Source organism: Astyanax mexicanus, chromosome 13 (assembly GCF_023375975.1).
Source record: "Astyanax mexicanus isolate ESR-SI-001 chromosome 13, AstMex3_surface, whole genome shotgun sequence".
Lineage (NCBI taxonomy): Eukaryota > Metazoa > Chordata > Actinopteri > Characiformes > Acestrorhamphidae > Astyanax > Astyanax mexicanus.
The window spans coordinates 40,773,871-40,796,425 of NC_064420.1; the positions used below are offsets into that span (position 1 = coordinate 40,773,871).

At 36.9% G+C, this 22,555-nt stretch overlaps 2 protein-coding genes across 30 annotated transcripts in view; both read left to right on the plus strand.

Moving 5' to 3' along the window:
• ube4b (ubiquitination factor E4B, UFD2 homolog (S. cerevisiae)) overlaps window positions 1–3,392 on the plus strand; it is a 35,836-nt gene extending 32,444 nt beyond the window's left edge. For all 10 annotated transcript variants that reach the window (XM_022676959.2, XM_049486470.1, XM_049486467.1 and 7 more), the window contains 4 exons: window positions 366–557; window positions 653–827; window positions 2,791–2,937; window positions 3,104–3,392. In XM_022676959.2, coding sequence (XP_022532680.2) covers window positions 366–557; window positions 653–827; window positions 2,791–2,937; window positions 3,104–3,168 — 579 coding nt within the window. In that variant the 3' untranslated portion in view covers window positions 3,169–3,392. The remainder of the gene's footprint in view (window positions 1–365; window positions 558–652; window positions 828–2,790; window positions 2,938–3,103) is intronic.
• A 3,113-nt stretch (window positions 3,393–6,505) lies between these two features.
• kif1b (kinesin family member 1B) overlaps window positions 6,506–22,555 on the plus strand; it is a 108,238-nt gene continuing 92,188 nt past the window's right edge. For 11 of the 20 annotated variants that reach the window (XM_022676946.2, XM_007246807.4, XM_049462822.1 and 8 more), the window contains exons 1-2: window positions 6,511–6,747; window positions 11,058–11,209. In XM_022676946.2, the coding sequence (XP_022532667.2) occupies window positions 11,104–11,209 (106 nt within the window). In that variant the 5' untranslated portion in view covers window positions 6,511–6,747; window positions 11,058–11,103. Of the gene's footprint in view, window positions 6,748–11,057; window positions 11,210–22,555 lie in introns of all 20 variants that reach the window. The other 9 variants (XM_049462816.1, XM_049462826.1, XM_049462820.1 and 6 more) reach the window with 2 other exon arrangements.

Here is a 22,555-nt window from a genome sequence, read left to right on the forward strand (position 1 = left end):
CATTTCATTTGGAAATCAAGAGATCAGAGTCTGGAGGAAGAGTGGAGAGGCACACAGTCCCACATTTACGGAGATGTGGATTTAATTTTCCAGCAGGATTTCTGTAGATCTCCAGGGCCAGGAATGAGCACCCCATAATGTAGTGTTATAAAATAATAATTTTCTATAATTGGAATCGATGCAGTATTTTATTTTTATTTTTTCTTATTTTTCCCCATTTTCTCCCCAATTTTGCTCAGCCAATTACCCAACCCACTCATTGGGACTCCCCCTATCACTAGTGATGCCCCAACACACCAGGAGGGTATCGTTTCAGTATTTAAATAATTGTCTTCTTTTCTGAGAGATGTTCTGGTGCATTTCAGGAGCTGGGCCCTCGTCTGGCTGCAATGTTGAACTACAACCTTCAGCAGCTGTGTGGACCCAAGTGTCGAGACCTGAAGGTGGAGAACCCTGAGAAATACGGTTTTGAGCCCAAGAAGCTGTTGGACCAGCTCACAGATATCTACCTTCAGCTGGATTGTGCTCGCTTTGCTAAAGCCATTGCAGATGATCAGGTTTGTACTAGTTTGCTAACAGTGTAAAAAGCCCTGTTTGATTAGGATTCAAAGGGAACAGACTGAAGTAATGTTTTTTATTATTTTTTTTGCAGAGATCATACAGCAGGGAACTCTTTGAGGAAGTAATTTCCAAAATGAGAAAGGCAGGAATCAAGTCCACCATAGCAATTGAGAAGTTTAAGCTGCTGTTGGAAAAAGTGGAGGAGATAGTGGCCCGTAACTCCCAGTCTGAGATGGACTACAGTGATGCTCCGGATGAGTTTAAAGGTGAGTGGTTAAGAAACTGCTGTGACTGAAATATATAAAAAAACAGGACCCTTAACCACAGGGTGAACCAAGTTTCGTACAAAAGTTTGCATATAACTAAATTACTTTTTTAACACATGTAAAGCTTGTAAATAAATAATTACAAATATCAGCAAATTCTAATGCACAGATATAGGGTTTTTAACGAAACATGTCACAAATTGTAATTAGGAGTTATGGCCTGTATCAAACTTTTTAAATATTTTTATTCAGCAGATTCAGCTTTTCTAAAGAGTCTTCTTCAAATTCTTGGACTCTATAAGCCTCTACTTCTAACACTTTTTAACACACAAGATAGAAACTCCTATAGCAACTGTCTGACCTGAAAGCAAAAGTAACTGATGCCCACATATCAGAGGAAGATCAAAACCAATTCAGCTTTCAGCTTGTGGTTTCTGCAGCGTGCTTTGTATTAAAGGAGAAATCCGGTGTGAAATGGACTTGGGTTGTAGTGAAACACGATAACAAGTATGAACTTTTGTTGAATAGCCCACCTCCATTTACCCGCAGTATTCCGAAAAACAGCACTTTTAGAAGATCCTCCCAACAAGCTTACAATGCTAGCATTAGAGGCATAACATTGCATATTTAAAGAATCAGTATTTTTACACCATTAACAAGCTCAAAGTAGCTCCATACTTCATTGGTAGAAGTCTGAGGGCCCTGATATTTAAAACGAGGCACTGTTTATAGACAACGTACCTTCAGAGTAGTTTTTCCGGGCACCAGCTTCTTAAAATTAAATCACGACAAGTTGACTGAGGAGCACAAACAAATGGGAAGGATAGGAAACAGATTGTAACATCAATTTAGTGAAAATGCATGAATATCATAGATTAATAATCAGCAGCAACTGAAACTCATGCTTTTCCAAAATAGTGATTTCTTGGCATGGGCTATGCTATGCCCCTATTGCTAGCATTGTAAGCCTGTTTGGAGCATAGGTGGCCTATTCAAAAAGTCCATTTCCCACTGGATTTCTCCTTTAAGAAATGGAAGTTCAGGGGAATTGTGGAGGTCGAGATGAGATCTGAAAGAATTAAGAAAACTCTCAGCAAGAACTGCTCATATGCTGACAAGACTGGCAAATCAACGCCCGTATGGCTACCCAGGATCAGCTTAAACATTCAGTGAAAATTGTCAGAAAGTGTGGTACTGATCATCTTAAGAGGCTGAATTACTTTTTAGAGTGATGTGGACTCTATATGTGGACAAAATACATTTTGAGATAAAATAAGAACTTCATTTTATGAAAAGAACACCTTACCAACGGTGTCCATATAGTGTGGATTCACTTCTATGCCTCAAACATACCAGCACCTCTACTCAATTATGGTTTCTTCTGAAATCAAGGGTATTAAAACAGGTTTTTCCTGCTTTTGTTGGAGTAACTGTCTCTAATATCCAGAGAAGGCTTTCTACTGGAGTTTGAAGCATTGCTGTGAGGATTTGACTGCATTCAAAAACAGGGTTTATGAACCCTCGTTAGTGGGGTCAAGTTATTGATCAGCAGCCCAGCTCATCCCATAAGTATGGGATGAAACACAGTCCTTCCAGAACACTGCTCCATAGTTCAGTTTAGTACTTCTGTAGCCCAGGCCTGGCAGAGAGTCGTATTCTATTGTCAGTACCTCTGTTCAGGAACTAAACATGATGTGTGTCTGCCTTAGCTTAACCCATTCCCCCGTTCTAGTGCACTACTAACATCAGCATAGGCTGTGTGTCAAAGGCAAAAACCTCTCTGAGGCAGCAGCTTGTGGCTTTCAGTTCAGGCCTACCTCACATGCTTCACATTTTCAGTCCAGATGCCAGTTAATTCTCTTGTGACTTGAGTAAATGACTATAAATGTCTAATAAACTTGTTGTCTACCTTAACACTGAGCGTATCCCCATCGTTTGTTGATTCTTTTTATTATCCTGACAGACCCTCTGATGGACACTCTCATGACTGACCCTGTGATATTGCCTTCTGGAAACATAATGGACCGAGCCATCATCCTGCGCCATCTCCTCAACTCGCCCACCGACCCCTTCAACAGACAGCCTCTCACTGAAAGCATGCTGGAGTCAGGTACAAACCACCGTTTTACTCATCAGATAAACGTCTGAATTTAACCTTATAGCATGTCTGTTAACACACCTCTGTTGTTAATAATAATAATAATATTAATAGTATTAATAATAATAATAACAATAACAATAATAATAATAATAATAATTAATGTGTTTCTCTTTAGTTCCAGAGCTGAAGGAGCGTATTCATGCGTGGATGAGGGAGAAGCAAGGACGCTTTTCTCAGTGAGCCACACTTGCAGCCAGTTTAGGATGGTTTCAATATGGAATTTGACTTGGAACAGATTGAAGGGAAGAAAGCAAAGAAGAAAAAAAAAACTGTCATGAAACCTAATTTGAGTTTTTTCCCTTTATCATTTTTTTTGTTTTATTTTGTTTTTTTTTCCTGGGCCGTCAAGGTAAAGGCTGTTGGTTCTAAATTGAAACATAATAATAAAGTTTAGACTTTTAAAAGGTTTTGCTTATGACTTTGTGTATATTACATAAATGCAGATATATTTAACTGAATTGTTTCATACCAAGGTTTTGAAAGATTAGGTTTTCAACCTGGAAAAATCAGGTGAGAAATACAGATACAGGCAAAATATTCTACAAATTGTAATTATTCTGCTGTCTGATGTTCTGAAGCTATTGTGTTTGGCATTCAATATTCCAATTTAGGGAGACCTTTCATTTAGAAAGAAGCGCAGGAAACATTTTCCTGAATTTTTCTTTAATTATGTTGCGAATCTACATAAAATTAAATTAAAGTGGATAAAACATGTTACTATTAAGGATTGGCCATAAATTTCATGTTACGTTTATGAAAATGTCTATCTATACATTGTTCTGAAGGTGGAGAAACTGTTTAAAAAGAGCATACTAGATCATCTTTTAGTACATCTAAATAACTGTGTTGATTTGCTGAAGAAAAAAATGTCAGTGCATCATCAAATGATGACTGAATCTGTACTGAAAATGTTTTTTTTTTCCACTGTTGTTTACTTTAAATGATCATATGTGAATGGCCTACAGCAGTTATTAATAACTGTGGTTCTGGAGGCCCACTGCAATGTACATTTAGTGCTTTTCCTGCTTTAACATGTACCCACTTACACCCAATAATGGCTTAATAAAGCTGATTTATGAAATGAGGAGTGTTGGGAGCAGGGAAGAACTAAACAGTACAGGGCAATGGGCCTCCATGACCAGGGCTGAGAAGCACCAGCCTACAGCACAAGGCCACCCAAACACCACCTTTAACTTTATTTTATTTTTATTCTCGTATTGTTAAATCTAAAAAAGCTGAGCTCAGCCGAAAGTAAGTAAAGCAGCTTCGATAGCATGATCGTCATGAGAAAAGTGCCACTGAACCAAATGTATTTTCTTTAACGTACACGGTTTTATATGCTGAGAAAGTTCATCAATCCAGCTGTTTGTATTAATCTTTGGTTGTTGGAGCTCACGCTGAATTATGAATGTCATTTTCCTGAGACATAAACATTTAACTTGACAGGAATTAGCTTCCTTTGCTATGAACATTTTTTGAACCCAGGACAAACTGTAATAAATGGTAATGCACTCGCACAAATAGCTGTTGTAATTGCATTTGTATGTAGCTAGTTCATAGTTCAAATAAGCTTTTAATAATTTTAATTGTGAATTTGACACAGAAAAGATACAAAGGTATAGCCAGTTATTAAAATGTACTGCTGTAATGAAGTGCAACCTAGTGCACAATGGCTTCTCATTGTGTTTACTTAGATAAGATGCTCTGATAGTAGTCCCACCTCAGGGAAATTTTCAGTTACAGCAGCAAAAAGCAAAGGAAACAAGATAGAAGAATCAATGAATCAATCATTTAATCAATCAGTCAGTCAAGGGTTATTTACACTTAGAATACATTTGAGGATGTTCCTTGTGTACAATGCCGCCAGACATCGAACTGAAGAAATTAGTATATAGAAAATAAATATTAGATTCAAAAGTACAGCAGGACATAAAATCAAGACCATACATTGAATAAATATAATAATAAAATAAACACAGGGTCACAGACCCTTTAAGAGATGTAGAAATTTCCTTACAGCACTTTGTCTGTCATTTTAACTCATAAACTTCTTAAGGACAGTGTGTGAATGTGAGCTTAATTATCTGATCTTCTTAATTTACAGAATGCAGGTGTGCTGAGTTAGTGCTGGAGATAAACGCAGCTCCTTTTGAAACTGTACTTTTAGCTTCTACAGGTCTGTTCCAACCGTTTAAACCATTAAAACGCTTTAAATAAATATTGTGTGTTCCATATAATTGGTTCAACAAATAATACAGGTATTTTAAAACCTTGTAATATACAGTCTTGTGCCCACAATAAGAAATAAACTAAATTTTGTATCAATATTCAGATTGGGTCTGGGCTCTTATGGATTTAATTTTAATAAAATCAGTGAAAAGTGTAAGAAAAAATGTGAAAAAAATGACGCAGGTATTAAAATAATCCAGTTATAATTTATATAATATAATATAATATAATTGATAGTTGGGTATAAATTAGGTGATTGAAATGGTTTTGGGTGATCGCTGTAATAAATTTCAGTTAGACGCAAATATTCCTAGTTCATTAAAAGCTGTCAGCTTCTATAAAAAGACAATAAATAGATAAATAAGCAAACAAGCATTATAAAATAATGTAGGTTGGAGTGCAGTCCTGGTAACCTAGTGCTGGAGAAAAAAAACTAGCTCATTTTAAAAGTTTAGATTTTAGATTTATTTTTTGGTCTGTTTCAGCCATTTAACCATTAAAACGCTTTAATAAAATGTTTTAGATTCTATAAAACTGGTTCTGACAAATTCGAGAACAAAGCGTTAAAATGCAGATCATAAAAAATTGTTGTAATTTGTGTTACATCAGGATTTTAACCTTAACATATTTACAGTCATGTTGTCACAATAAGAAGCAAACATAAATGAGCTGATCACTGACATTCCCCAGTTCATTAAAAGCTGTAGGCGTCTATAAAAAGACAATAAATAGATAAACTTGGAGTGCAGAAAGAGGGAACAACAGAGCCAGTATAAAAAGAACATGTATAAACAGTTCATTAAAATATGTCAGCATCTATAAAAGAAGACAATACATAGATAAATAAGCAAACAAGCATTATAAAAGACAAAATGCACATGGGAAGTATGAAAAGCTGTATAAATATGGAATGTTGCACCAATAAGAACATTGCACCAAAGCAGTAATATAATCTTAGACCCTGTGATTTGATTGCAGATGCATCCTTTTTGCAGCAGACACTCATTTCAGCTGCTAGGCGGCGTCCTTCCCGTGTTATTTGCTCTGCTGTAGTATTTATTTCTCTATTCCTGCTCTCCAGCATTTCCATGCCATGGCACAGCCTGCCTGCAGGAGCACGGAGCCATCCTGCAGTAAGTATCGCGTCACACGCGGCCCGCCCACTCTCCACGCTTCCTTGACACTGATTGGCTAAGCCGTACGTCACTCAAAGGATTCTGTCACGCTATTGGTCCCTGCAGCTCTGGGTGAAGGCGGTGACGGGGCGGTTGACGTAATGGTTTCAGTAAATCAAGGCATTCAGCCGTGTGTTAGCTAGAGCTGGAGCAGCGGCAGCGGGAGGAGCGGCACCAGAAAACAGAGCTGAAATCGACGCTGTGGGAGAAATGCTGCTATAATGGGTGTATATAGCATATGTGGAGTTTTTAAACATTTTTCTGCCGGCCTGCTCTGATCGTTGCTTCACGTATAAAGACGTTTTAGGCTGCATTTTCCCGTACTTGGCTTTGGATTTCCAGAGGACTTGAGGAGGTGAGTAACGTTAGATAGCCTACCTAACCTAACGCTAGCTAAAACTGGATAACTGCGTTACAACAGCTGTTTTAGCGTTATTTTAAATCGTTAACATATCTATATTGTTGTTTTGTGGTTTATTGGCATGCTGCAGTGTAACTGTAGCGGTTAGCTAACCTAGCTAGGTTAGCTATTTAACGGTAAACGGCTCGGACTGGAGGACACACGGTGTTCTGTCGGGTTGCGCTCTCCTGTCAAATCGTGCCTCTTTGGCTACTTAACCCTTTCAGACCCTGCACCCAGTACAATGGACATCATGTATTTTCTTCATTTTAAAACGTTTTGTTGCTCATAAAACTATTTGAGAGCTGTTGTTTATCAGAATAGGTAATGAACCAGCCAATAAACAAGTTTATAAAACATTAAAACTGTAACTTGGCCCTGCCCACTGCTCTGAAGAAAAAAAAAAACAGTAGTCATTTTTACTAATTTTGTGATTTAGATTTAGAGAGTTTTTTAATCATGTATTTAACTGTTTAAGACTGATTTATGAAATAAAAAGGTCAATATGAAATAGTGAAAATATTACACACAGGCTTCCAATGTAATGGAAATGAAAAAAAAAATATTTTTTTGGTTTTAGTTCATTCATTTACTGTATAGATTTTATAGTAGAATATTAGAGTCTTCTTTTCTGTGCGTTACAAACAGAAAACCGCTTTCTTACTTTTTTTCCAGCCAGAGCACTGAGATAATTCAGGCCTGAAATGGTTAAACACTACTGTAAAACAGTGTCTAGCTAGTTAAGTAGTATATTTAGTATATAAAGGGCAAACAACATTTTATATGGAAGATTAACTAGCGTAATTGACATATCTTAGTATTATTAGTTGATTTGAATTGCTATATCACCTGTTTAGCACTTAAGCAGATGAAAATAACAACAGTGAGCTTGTCATATTAAATGTTCTCACTCGAGGAGAGCAGACAACTATTAAAAATATTTAGAATTATGTGGCAGCGCATGCGCAGAACCGGGAGATACTACAAAACGATGGGTAGCACAACTCGACAGAACACCTTGATGCTAATGTTGACGAATGTCAACGAATCTTGGTTCGTTTTTTTGTTAAAGCAACTAACTAGCAGGGTGACATGTCTAAGAGGTATTAAAATGTAGCTATTTTTATCACCTTAATATTCATAATTCCTTTTTTATTAAATCGTAAATAGATGAATTATTTATTGTTAGAAAAATGGGTTAACTAGCTTGATGGGTTACATATTAGTTTTTTATTTCATAGTAACAACTATCCACAACTAACAACTAAGTATTCAAGAAGTAACATATAAAATAAAAAAATAATAAAAATAAGCTATGCCTATTTATCTATAATTACTAGCTGAAACAGACATACTGTTACATTACATTACATACTAATTCTTTCCTTATATTTTTAAGCAAATTCACAAATTGTCCCTTCTGTTATTGTATAGTTATCTAACTATTTTTGACAGAATTTCTAATTATTTCATTTTTTTGGATGCAATGTTAAGATGCCAAGGCAAATGATAGATTAGGCAAGTAGTGTTTATCCTTATTGCAGCCATTATAGCTAGATAATAAAATAGCTGTAATGGTTATTAGGCCAGTCCTTATTTTTTCTATAGGTGAAATAAATGGCACTTATAGCTATAGCTAAAGATGACAGTGGAAAGCTGCATCAGCTTTTTGTTTTAACTATTTATGTATTAGTTAGCTACCTTATTCTATAACGAAAGTGACTCAAGTCAGAAGATAATAACAGTAGAAGCTCAGGTTGTTGATATAGATTAGTTTAGCTAATCTAACGTTTGTTAATTCACATGGAAGTCACATTAAAATATGATGGGCTTTGCTCCCAATCTGTTTTCATCTATCTTTTTAGCTAACTAGCTAACCATATAGTTAATGTAGCCAAACATGATTTTGTTGGGTAGATTTAAGCAGGAAATTGTGTTTTTTTTTTACATGTTTAAAGGGTCAGTGACTGCCACAGTCCCTTTCTCTCCCTCTTTTGTGGTGAACAAATAAGATAGTTGGGTGGCTATGATACTGTTGTTGCAGGTCTGTGGCCCAGTCGGCTGATTATTTCATGGGCGTATGCCGGTGGAAAAGCTGGCTGTGTTTGTTAGCTATTAGCCAACCTAGCTAACCTACAAGGGCAGGAGTGAAACCATCCTTATTTAAAGGTGTTTAAGGGTCATTAGCTGCCCGAATGACAGCACACAGTGTGACCATCATGTAGCAGAAATGATACAGAAAGAGCAGGAGGGACAATGGAGCTTGTTCAGTTTTTAGCTTACAGTTAAATAACGAGGGGCTAATGCATCGCTGTTTAATAACGCTGTGATTTGGGTTATTGAGATAACCTAACCTTCCTGTCTATATAGATAGTTAGTTAGCTAGTTAGATATAAGGTATCTATCCTCGTTAATGGTATATATACGATGTATAGGGTGTAATAATGAGGAGAGTGGTGTGATTAATAACAGTAATAATCTCTCCAGCTGAGCTGAGCTGGAGGAAAGTGGGCCCATCCCTGCTGCAGTTTACTGGCAGCCATGTTTGAGGCGGAGAGGAAAGCATCTAACGGTGAAGCTGTTAAAAGATATTCTGAACAAATACGAGATTATCTGCTATTCCTATTTTATGTTTCTGATAAATTACATTCTGTATGGTTATGCTCTGCGTTATGAAGCCATTTGTGTGCGTGTGCGTGTTTTGTATCTGTCATCCATCTGTCTTTTATATAGGAAAAAAAAATGAATCCCTCCCCCAATATTATTATTATAATTATTATTATTATTATTATTATTATTATTATTATTATTATTATTATTATAATTATTATTATAATATTATTTGGGGTGGGCGATATGATCCTAAAATGATCCTAAAATATTTAACTGTATTTTCGTGATACCGATACTCTTGGTGATCGGTGACAAAACACTGAATTAGAAAATATATATATGTCAAGAATACACTACTGTAACAAAACTAAAATTAATTTTATTATTGCATTACTAACTGAGATATAAAAAATGCAGTAATTTTATCAGATTTGTAACAGAAGTCAGTGGTCCAGAATGTCATGATACTAATAATGCACTCCAACTATCTCCATATATCCAGGACTGAAGTAAAATAAATGATACTGGAAAGATATAATTTGTATATGGAAGATGTATCAGGGGAAATGAGATCAATGTGGATTTTGTTTTTGCTAAAAACAGCAAAAAAAAAAAAAAAGTAGTACCCTGATGTGATAATTAGGGGTGGGAAACATGATTGTACATATTTTAATGTTAAATTTCTTACGTAACATAAACTACACAACAATTTCCTCACTTGTACAACATTTAAATAAAGCAGCTAAGTTTTTAAATGGTTGGAAGAGACATGTAAAAGCAAAACATTTAACTAACTATTTACTTTAGGCCTTTTTTTAATAGAACAGATTTAAGAAAAATAAGATACTGATCATTAGAATGTGAATGGACTAGGGGTGGGCGATATGACTCTAAAATAATATCATGATATTTCATGGTATTTTCACGATAACGATACTTTTGGCGATATGACAAAACACTGAATTAGAAAAATTATTTAGAATTTTATTATTGCATGCAATATGATATGGCTAACTGAGATATTAAAAAAAATAATTTTATCAGATTTGTAACAGAAGTCAATGATCCAGAATGTCATGATACTAATAATGCACTCCAAATATCTCCATATATCCAGGATTAAAGTAAAGTAAATGACACTGGACTGATATAATCTGTCTCTAGTAGATATAAAGGGAAATGCTAAAAACGGTAAAAAAAAGTAGTACTATGATGTGATAATTAGGGTTAGGTGATATGGCATGATATTTCACGGTATAATATCGTTCTCGATATTCATAATTTTTGGCGATATTATTGCGTACGATACGATATTGCACACCCCTAGAATGGACCAATGTTATCATTAAGTCCTACTACTATATAGATCTTATAATTGTTAGTTGACCGTTAACTTGGGTCATCTATTTGTTATTGACAGTGTAGATTATTTGAGTCAATTTAAAGATTATTCCTATCAAAGCAATGCCTGCTACAGTCATCTATTTACTCATACCTTGCCCTTTGGCTTATCTGTGACCACTACATCTTCCATTTGAGACAAGATAATACTGGACTAATGGAATGTGCACTTCTCACAATTATTGATTTTTAAGTAAACACTTATTGGTTAAACTTAAAAATGTAATGTTTTTTTTTGTTAATCTTTACAGGGATCATTTCTGTAGGATAGCATTGTGACCAAGCCCAGCTCCAGCAATGTCCGGGGCCTCGGTGAAAGTTGCCGTCAGGGTGCGCCCCTTCAACTCGAGGGAGATCAGCAAAGAATCAAAATGCATTATTCAGATGCAAGGGAACTCCACCAGTAAGTATCATTGGCTGCTTCTCAGATACCCAGAGTGCATCCGGTTCGTTTTGATGTGGTATGAAGACGATGTTGTGAATGACTGATGACATTCTGTCACATGCCTGCAGGCTTAGGCATGTAAGTATAGGTTGATGTGAGACTTTGGGGTGGTGAAAAGCCAGCCAGAAAATGGACCTACAAAAAAAAAGTTGCAGTGAAGAAGATATAGGTTTGAAGAGGAAGAGAAATAAAAGCCCCTCAGTTTAAATTCTCCTTTCAGTTAAAAGAGAGTGAAGGTTTGGAATTTGTGCCTGAGGTAGGGTCGTATCAGATTTGCTGAGCTGGTCTGTTTTGAAGTCTGTGCATGGCTCAGTCCTGAGGCTCAAGCTTCGTATTCATTAGTGTAGGGTCGAAGAGAAAGAATCTTAGTGTACTGTTTACTTTATCAGGACATGCAATGAACCAATAAAAGGAAATGAGAAGATCTTATCACGTGCAAGGCTGTTATCACTAGCTGTTTGTGAAAAGTTGGACACAGATGAATACGTATGAAGAGCACCCCTCAGACTCAGCTTTGATTGCACTGAGAAACTGATCTCACAGTTTAAGAACCTTTGATTCCAGGAACCTATTTACATGCTGGAAGCGCATTAAATCAGAGAGCCCAAATAATGGAATGCACTATATTTGCTATTAAATCTATGTATAATTAGGTAAAATGGTAAGCTCCAAAACAACCTCCCAGTTTAGTCATTTTCAGTTTGCCTTTAAGTCTCATATAACAGAATATATGTTTTTTTCAGAACATGGAATCAAAGACACTGCTCAAATAACCAGTTTCTGCATCCTTTTTTAAGAGTATATAACTTGATGCTACCAAAGGTGTAGTGTATTGGACCTATTTTGAGCATGATGGGTAATGTAGTCTGCTGCTAATCGTTCTTCTGTCTATGTTGCTCATGGATACAACAAAGACTATGAGGTTGAAGCTGCTATCATCTCAGCCACCTTTATAACCCACAGAATGTTAGTTGTGCCCAATGTAGATAAGATAGTATATAAATTGGAATTTGCAGATTTGCTTATTGTGCATCAGTTTTTGCTAGTGTGTTCTGTGTTACACTGAAAAGAGTTTTGGTTCACATATGCATCTCAGAGAGACAAATCTGTTTATACATTGCTGTAACTTAGTTTAAGTGCATCTTACACTGCCTAATGAAGTGACCAGTTGTAAATGGGATCCATATAGGACAACCAATTAGAATGGAAGTTAACTAAAGTTATCATTCTTTAAACCAGAGTAACAAAAACCATAATTGGGTCCATAAAATCATATGCTCAGGGAAAGTAATGAAATATATATATATATATATATATATATATATATATATATATATATATATATATATATATATATATATATATATATATATATATATATATATATATATATATATATATATATATATATATATGAAAAGCATGGGCCCTTTATGTCAGAATGGTCTTCAGTAGTTTCTCTTATTGTGTGAAATTTTCCACACAGACTGAAAACAGTATCCATATTAGCACCATGTTCCATTCTCAAGTTTAGTCTGGTTGGCTGTAAAATAGATTTGGGGGTGAAAATTCCTTTTGCTCTGTGCTGACTGCATTAACAGATGGCTTTTTAGTAAAGCAAAATATGTTTTTAGGAATAAACACACCTTTTCATGCCTTATTTTATTATGTTTTGTGGATCTGAAATGCTTAAAAAAATCCCATGGTGGTTTGCTCAGATTCAGCAGTGGCTTATGCTTTTGTTCTAAAGAGGAAGTAAAGCTGAGGATCTAGTGCTAATGTGCGTGTGTGCGCAGCCGCAGAATGCACACCGACCGGACTGTGGAGCTGGCAGCGGTCCCACTGCTCTTGATTAGGAGTCTTTTACAGATGGTATGCTGGGAATGTTGTCCTGTTATGAGGAGGAGCGCTCAGGACTGCTTGTGTGGCCAGGCCTCATAGGAGATTGTTTAAAGAGGCAGTGCAGACAATGGAAGGAAGATTGGCCTGAAATAGCTCACCTGACTCACTGCTTGTCCCTTACATGTTTGTTTTGTTCCAGCTGAGCTCATGATGCTTGAGCATGATGTCTGAGCAAATTGGGAAAACTATGAACATACGTCCAGGATTATATTTCCAGTAAAGGAAACTTGTGGAAAGTGGGATGCTTATAAAAAATGGTCTGGAAATGTTAATAAGATACTTTTAAAAGTTATTTTTTAGGCATATTTTAGCTACTAATGCTAAAAAGTAGCATTTTGTAGGATATTAATATTTTTTTGTAGGCAGGTTTAGTTTAGTTTAATCTTTAGTTGAGATTTAGGGCCGATTTATGCATACCGGAGGCCTTTATGCACAATGTAAATATAGATGTAAACTATAGACATTAGGTTCACATTAGGTTGGATTAGCTATTTATTGCATGGCTTATTGATGTTGAGGTATGAAGAATGGGGGTCGTCTTTACTCTGAACATCCCACAAGGCCTTTCTCTTGCTAATGTTAGCTGTGTTTATTTGGTGTACATACTGTGTATGTTGAAGGCAGCCAGCCTTCAGTTTTAAGGAACTACTCTGGTGTTTCCTGCTTCCACACAAGGCTAGAAAGCTAAATGCATTTTCTTGAAGTGCTTTTGAAGATAAGCTGCGACTGATGTGGTGTTCCAGTTTATTGCTTCTTTCAGTTTGTCTTCAGAAGTTATCGAGACAGAGGAACATGAAACAATTTTGGCTTTGTGGGTAGAAGGTGACACTGTCAAATGCGTTGCTCTTGTGCATCTGTTTTTGTGTGTATCTTTTGTCTGTGGGGTATCAGACAGAGCAAGAATGCTGTCAAGTTTTCCATTTTAAGATGGAGTAACTATTAACAGAGGAGGTGGAGTAAGGTTTTACTGACATTTACTGACCTCCTGTATTAAAAATACTTGATTAATGTGCACGGTAAGACAGTCTTAGTATTAAAGACTGCGATAGGAGTGGCTATTTGATTTATGTACTGCACTTCCACATATAGTAATAATACATTTTTGGTTTGGAAATCAGCAGCTACATGTATACAACACATATGCAGGATAATGGCTATGCTAATGGCTCTGAATAGTCCTTTTACCATATATACTAGATTTGAGTGTTTTGAATTTTGATTTGAATTACCTCAGGTATCTGTGCCATGCACAATAAAACAAAATACCTCCTTAAGTGTCTCTGTACTATAAAATAAGAAACTGCAATATCTTCTTTTTTTTCTACAGAATGTGACAGAATATTTACACACACGTTGATTTGTTCAGGATTGATATAACTTGTTAATTTGTACATCTTGTTTTACACAAACTAAATGTAAACTTTACTAATGTATGATGCTGCAGTCTCTTAAAATGACTGAAATGGTGCATTATACAGGACTAAAATCTTAGAGAAACTCTATCCTGTCCAATTAGACCTTTAGTCTGCTGCTAGCCTGCTGTTTTCTTTAAAATGGTTTAGGTAAATGTTGTTTTGACTAGGCTGCACATGGATTTCTTTTCTCTGGTGGCTTTTCCACAAGTGCAGGAAATGTGGTGAAGCGGTAGAAGTGGGAGTAGACTGGAACTCTGCATTCACTCAACCCCTCTCTCTTCTGGTGCCAGGCGGCTCTGTAGAAGTGAAGCTAAGAGATTAGGGCTCTGTGGAGGCCAATACTTTTGAGGGCCTCTCTGAGCAGAATAGAAAAAACTTATCCCTCCCTCCTGTTCTCCATTAGCTTCAGCTTCCTAGAGCTCTTTCAGATATCCCACAGCAAATGTAATTACTCTGAGTGGAGGAGAAGGAGGAGGAGCAAAATAGAGGGGTGCAGCGTGCAGGGCAGCATTGGGTAAAGATGAGTAAAGATAAGAAGACCTCTGCGTGTCTGTTTAGCCTGACCTCGATGCTAATGTCTTGTGTAACCTCACCACTGCTTGACCCAGCTGTTTGTTGGCCTCATAAAAGTGAAAAGCCTCTAGCAGAGCTTCTGGTTATTTCCCTGCCAGTTTACAGATGCAAATACTTGCTTTTTATAGTGAGCACCAATCTCGTATCTACTTGATCTTATATTTTGCTTTACATGCAATAAAATGTCTGCAATCTAATTTCCCTCCAAGGTAAAACCTTGTATTTTAGAGTGTGATTGGGAGCAGCCTTGCTGTTGTGGTAAATAGAGATTGGAGAGATTCTGACAGCGGGCCCAAGGGGGTTGGCTACTGTGGACTGGACCAATAAAGGGGTCCCGAGAGGAGAGATGTCAGGAAAAGTGAGAGAGAGCATTGTTGTGCTGTAATGTTTAATTGGCACTATGTGGGACACCAGCTTATTTATTGGTTCTTCCGAAAAGGCTTTTAAATAAAAAAAAAATTGTGACCGAACGCAGTTTGCAGATTTTCATTAATTAAATCACTTTTGTTTTTTACTCTTAAAAAAGCCTTAATGTATTTTTTATTGTTTTTTCCTCAAGAAAAGGTGTATAATTCTGTATTTCTCACTAATTCCGGTGAACACTGGGCAAAGCTTGATTTTTGTAGCATTGTAGTGAGGATTAGATTATAACAAGTGTGTAACAAGAGTATTATTCCCCAACTCTGCACTTCCTCAGCTCATCTCAAATGTAATAGATGGAGTAAATATTTGTCCAAGTTTTGATTAACTTATTTATCATTGTTTTTGTTACTGTATAATTCATTCTCGATATTTATTTAAGCAATAATACAATCAAGGTTCGAGCTACAACGTGTAATATTGGCGCCGCAGATCAGCACAGCAGTGCCAATATTACACGTTATAGCACGAACCTCAGGTGTATTACTGCAATTCTACCACAGTTTTATTATCGCTGGTTATTAAAAGATTTTGAGTTAAAGAGGACGAGAATATGCAATCTTGGTTTGGTTATAAACACACTGGAAGTTAAAATAGTTCCATTGCTGCTATGTTTGTAGCTGCACTGTTTGGCTTGTAAGCGCTGCATCATTGCTAGGTTACCACTATGTGGGGGAGTAATACACGGAGAGCTTCGGTTACAGTGCATTACCGGCTGATAATGGCACTCTCTAAAACGCCTCTCAACCAATCACATTGAAAGTTCGAATCTAACTGTGGTATAATATACGATATAGAACAAAGGAGCATGAATGTTATATTCCTATAGATTCAGGAAATGCTTCACATATCTAAACCAGGTATGTTTTCAGTCTCAACTTCCTTTGGGGGGTTTAAACTCATTAACAGTTGGGCTGAAGACCCCATCCCCCTCTCCACCTTGGTGAGAGAGTAAGATTTGGGAACAGGTGGATTGTACACGGCTCCTTTGCTAGAAAGGTCGTCTTGGTGGTGAACAGTAAGTGCAGCCCTGAGCGATTGACCTGATTAGAAACGTAATCCTTGAGCACGCCCGAGGTCACCACACTGCAGCAGTAATCCCTCTGACCCTCGCAGGTGCATGCCTGGCTGCAAGTGTCGCTCTTCTCACTGCGCTGATTGACCCTGGCTCTTCTCTCGGCTGAGTGGGGGACACTTGTTACTCTCCAAAAGGAGAACTGATTACTTACTCACAATGAGTGCAGTTCAGTCCAGGATGATGATGTAATTGTGTTGCGAATATGCAGAATTATACTGTAATGCCAAAGTATCCATGTAGACGGGTCCCTAGTGTTGACTCCAGCATTGGGCTGTGGAGTGTCAGCGTTCTGTTCAATACCTTTGGGGTGATATGGAGTGCCGTTTGTGATTGGAACTAATAATGCAACATCTAGTAACAATTCAATATGTCATCCCTTAGTAAGCCCACAGGACACAGGCTGTTTATTCTAGTTTTGCAATGTAACATTTGTTTTTGGCAGGCAACAAGTCCCTCACACGCCCTAAGTTTGTCTGTTAAGTGTGTTTGTGGCTGCTTGCATTGCCTCTTGTGGTATCATTATGGTCTGTTAGCATGCTGGCTAACTTCTAGCAAGCTACCTATTGAGCCTTCCTTTACTTTCTTCCATATGTTTTTCTTGAAAGAAACAGTGGTAAAGAGCCATGTATAAAACATCCATGTTTAGAACCATATTATTGGGGAACATAATGCAGTAGGAATCGCAAATTTAGAGAACAGAAGCTAGGTACTATGGACTAGGGCTGCACTATATATAATATATATATATATATTTGTTTTTGTTGTTGTTCTTCAATTATATGTTGCAATATTAAATTAAACAATGCAGCAAGTCAATGATCAAATGTTGATATGAATAATGTAATCTGTGCATGAAAGATTGTAAAATAAAATAAATGGAATTAGATAGCTATAATTGTTAGTCTGGTAGATATTATCATGCAAAATGCAAAAATCGTTACATTTCTTTGTATTAAACGGAAAAAAAAGTTTTGAAAATTGTAATTTAACATTGCACAAAATATTGCAAGTACTGAGATGTGACTATTGCATATGTGTACATTTTCAATATCAATTCTGAAGCAATATATTGTGCAGTATTCGCTTGAACTTACACTGTTGGTCCCAAAAATGTGTTTGCCAGTAGAATTAGAATGTCACTTTACCACGTTGTGATTGATTTGTGTAAAATTGAGAAATTCTCAACTCGATTTGTTGCTGTGATTTGGCAACAAAGCGACAAATTGTGTCCTTCCATTAGAAATGCCACTCTGTCTTCAAATAGTGTGAGTTTATAATAAGTGTGGCCCACTATTTGATTTATAATAATGGTGCATGGTTTGAAATTCTCACAATATTTGTGATACAAAGAAATATGTCCCCATATTCTCATATCCAGTTTCTACCTAATCTAATAAAGAAAGCTAGGAGGCTAGAGGATTGTGGCCTGTGACATGACCTTGCTGGAGTTTATGTTGAGGTTTGCTGGTTGTTTGCTAGTTTGGTGCCCCAACAAGCTTTCATTGCAATATTGCAGCATTTTGATGCAACGTTTTCTATCTATGGCAGAAGTCTTCAACTCACCAATGCCAAATCTAACACCCCCCATTCAACTGATCCAGCATTCCTGGAGGCAGTAATTAGATGGATCAGGTGGGATTAATTGGGGTTTGAGCTTAAGTCTACAGGAAGGTAGCTCTTCAGGAACAGGGTTGAGGACCCTTGTTCTAGAGACATCCTTATGTAACATACTATTACACATACATGTCTTTATAGAGTTGGAAGAAGCCAATGTAGCTTTACAATGGTTCTAATATGAAGGAGAAGAGAAGGAACACATTAAATCCCACAAAAGATTTGATATGCAAGCCTCGCCCAACATTGCGTACATTAGCCATCAAGTATGATGTGTGCTATTCTGTGATTTATCCATTAGCAGAGATATTCCCATAGCGTTCATCCCCATAACTTACCTCATGCTGAAATGCAGCCATGGTGTCCATGACGATCAATACTAATGTGCCTTCTGATGGCTGCTGGAGGCCATTACAGAGAGCTTTTCTCTGCCATCTTTTTGTTGATACTAAAAGCACATTCACATGCTTGTGCATTGTCTCTGAACCCTTTGTTGAAGAAACACTTCACCCAAATCCAAATCAGATCCACTCAATTTTGCCCCTTATCTCAAGTGTAGTTGATGAGTCCCGATATGCCATTTAGCATTTCAAGTTTATTACATACTAAGGCGTGTTATTTAGTAACTGCAGGGACTTTTCTGCAAATTGATTGGAGCTATTCTTTGATTATAAGTGTGTAACAAGTTAATGACCAGTTAATGGACATTTTGCAAGAATGGGTATTTTTAGCTGCTGTGCCCTCTCTTACAGTTGTGATGTGAATGCTGGAAATCTTGCTTTAATGGACAGCTGTACACATGCATTTTTTTGACAATTTGAAGGAAACATAAAATAAGCATAATGTGGACTGAGGCAATAGAGTAATATTAGTGTTGCACCAAAACCAATACTGTATTTTAATTAATATAGATACTAGCAACTTGCAAACACAAATCATAAAGCGGTTACTGATGTGCATGCCCACCACTAGATGACGATTGACCTCAGGCAGGGGATTATGCTTCCCTTATTGTATCTATTACTGCATTTTAGCCAATTTATTAATTTACTAGTTTTTTTTTTTTTTTTCTGAATCTTTTCAAATATGCAGTTACTCAGCTGGTAAATGCTGTTTTTAAAACTTTTACAGTATATCTTAAAAAAACTAAACCATGGAAGACTAAATATATAGTATTTTTGTTTTAGATGCAGTGCATTTTATGTAATGTTGCATTAATGTGTTCTGATTAAATACAGTGGTGTCATGCATCCCTGCCTGGTATATCCTAAATATAAAATTGAGGTGCAGACATATAGAAAGAAAAACTGCTTTGTTTTTGTTTTCTGGGTGGTATGGGTGTTTTTTTTTTTTCATAGCACTTACGATAGTGCGACCCTGGTGGTTTACACTCTCATCTTCACTCTCTCTGTTTCACAGTTTCTTTTCCCCAGCTTCCCCACTGCTATTATTGTACTGTGAGTGTTCCTCATAGAGACTCTGATTCCTGATTTGCTCGGCTGTGCTTCCTTCCTTACTATATCTAACCACACACTCGTGACAACACTTAAGTAATACCAGGGAAAACCCGTTTAAAACGGCGTTCTGTGTGTCACGTTTTGCTTGCAACAGATCAAAGGTGCAGAAAGAAATTAGGACGCAATGCTGTCCTCATCAGACATGAATGACATGTTTTCTGGGAGATGTTCTGTGACCTAATTTGGAGAAATCTTTGCACATTTTTAAATCAAGGGAGAAGTTAATATTGATCCAGAATAAAAGTTCCTGTGAAAGCAGACACAGCTAAGCCTTGTGTGAGCGCAGGCCCAGTAGGAGAGCTGCTGATGCAAACTCTCCGGTTGATTCTAGAAACTACCAGGCTTAAACAGACTCAGTTCACTGGGTGCATGAATGAATGAAGGAATGAATGAGTAAGTGAGTGAATGGCTGCCTAATATGAAGCCTGCTGCTATTCCAAACAGTGCACACAATTATTATTTTTATTATTAGACAATCAGTAAGGGTGTTGCAGTTGGTGCAGATTTGTTTAAAATCTGATGTTTGTTAGTATGAATAACAAAAATTATAATTTTAGATACTAAAACTATAAATTAAGAAATATTTCTCGGATTGCCCAAGTAATGGCTTGAATCAGATGAGGACAGTTTGCTTAATAATTCAATGTAGCCACTGAGAGATGGATGATGAACTGGACAGATGGTTTTGGGTGTTCCTGGGTGGTTGCCATGTCCCAGATGTTTACCAACTGGTGGTTGCTATTATTTTACTAGCTTGTATCTACGTTGTTCTAAATATTTTCTTGGTTGATATGGTACCTAAGGCAGCTGCAATAATATAGGTAGGCAATGTTATTGCTATGGTGGTTGCTAAGGTGTTGCAATGTTTTAAGCTAATTTTTATCTGAATATGGGGGGAGTGCAGCAGAGGTCACGAAGGTGGAGCAAAATGTGGCACATTTTTATATACTTTGCTATGTGTTAATAGACTTTTTAAATTTCTTTTGGGACAGATTTATTATTTTTTCCTGTGAAAAAAGGTATTGCACAACTTGTACAACTCCCAGCGCAAAGTACATACTTTCACTTTCACATATACTATCTATATGTTGGAGTCCAAAAACACTTGGCTAGATAGAATAGAATATACATGTGTTGCTGGTGATTTAATACAAAAGGTTTATAGCCATTAGACAGATGTACAATTGAATTCACCCTAATTTAATTGGATTTGTGACAGTGAACACACACACACATGTGCACGCAAGCACGCACACACACACACCAGTGAGTTCAGGCAGTGGGCAGCCATCCCCCTGCCCAGAGATCAGTTGGGGTTTAAGTGTCTTGCTTAAGGGCACATCAACTTTGAATGTTCACTGTGGAGAAAATACTGTTTCTTCTGTTGCTTTCGTTGTGACAAAACTAGGACATCCCAAGAAAAACCTGGTATTTTTTATTGCGTTTGAACACATGGATATTTAATCTTTAGTTTAAACAAAAGAATTAGGAAAATATATTGTAATAATGAATTTGTTAAAATATTATTAATAGTAATTCAGTTACATCCCCACATTTTTTAATTCCTCAGAATGTTTAATATTAGAATCAGGAGCGCCAGAGCAGTTATGGATGTATGTAATATTTTAAAGTTAAAGTGAGTTCATCACCATGATCAGATCCATAAAGCTGCAGAAAGATGCAGAAATGCAGATGTGTCTGAAAAAAGGATTAAAAGAAATCAGAATTATTAGAAACCAGCTGTTTCACAAAATTACTGTCCACAAAATAAAAAGCTGTAAAAAAAACTGAAAGAATTCCAGTCAGATTGTCCAAGCAAGTTCAACACAAGAGGAGACCACAAGATGAGGTAGTCAAGTCTGCAAAATATTTTGTGATGTCGTTAGTTGACACATTGGAATGGCTCTTGCCAAAGTACTTGTTACAGTTAATAAATGTTGTTATACACTATTGCAACTGTTCCATTATATAACAACAAAGACAAAGGCTTTGTTTTATTATTGTTTTTGTTATACAACAGTTGTAATAAAAGTGTTGTGTCCTGGAAACACCTTATAAGCTGTTATGAAACCCTGTTCACACAGGATTGATTGCCTCATTCGCTGAGATGATTTTTTTCCTCTCCTGCAAAGTCTGTAATTTTGATCATCATAGCAACAGTGGTGATCTCAGGTCTGTGATCTCCCTCCTGTGTGCTGATCTGTAATTAGGAGCACGGTGATGGTGGTGGTGGCCTGATCTCAGAGTTGAGATTTCTTCTTTGAGTAGAAGGGTGCTGAGATGTAGAAGAGAGCACAGAGGGGGAGGGTGGGATGCAGCAGTGAAGCTGAGTAGAGACATCCTCACGTGCGCGAGAGCGTGAGCGAGCATCGCGGCCTTGCGCTCTGGTATTATGGGATTTTTTTTCTTGTTGCAGGGGCACAGATGCAGAGAGAAGAGCTCCTGCTAGATTAGGGAAAAGAGGAGGATGCAGGCACATCCATACCACCACACTTGGAAGTGTGACTTGGAGGGGCACATTCACCTGCTGTGGTTTTCTCATGAAATCTGATGTTTATTTTAGGCTGTTCACACTTTACACCTTTTTTTTTTTTAAATGTGACCTATATCTGACATTTGTCTGAACAGTTCACACTGTTATTTATGTGTATGCACAAAAACAGCAGTGCATCACTTGAAGTTTCGGTTTCGTTCGTGCGAGAATCACAAGGGCTAAAAAGAAGTTCAGGCTAGCAGTCTAAAAAAAGATGATTAGTCATTAGGGCTGCAACGATTAGTTAATATA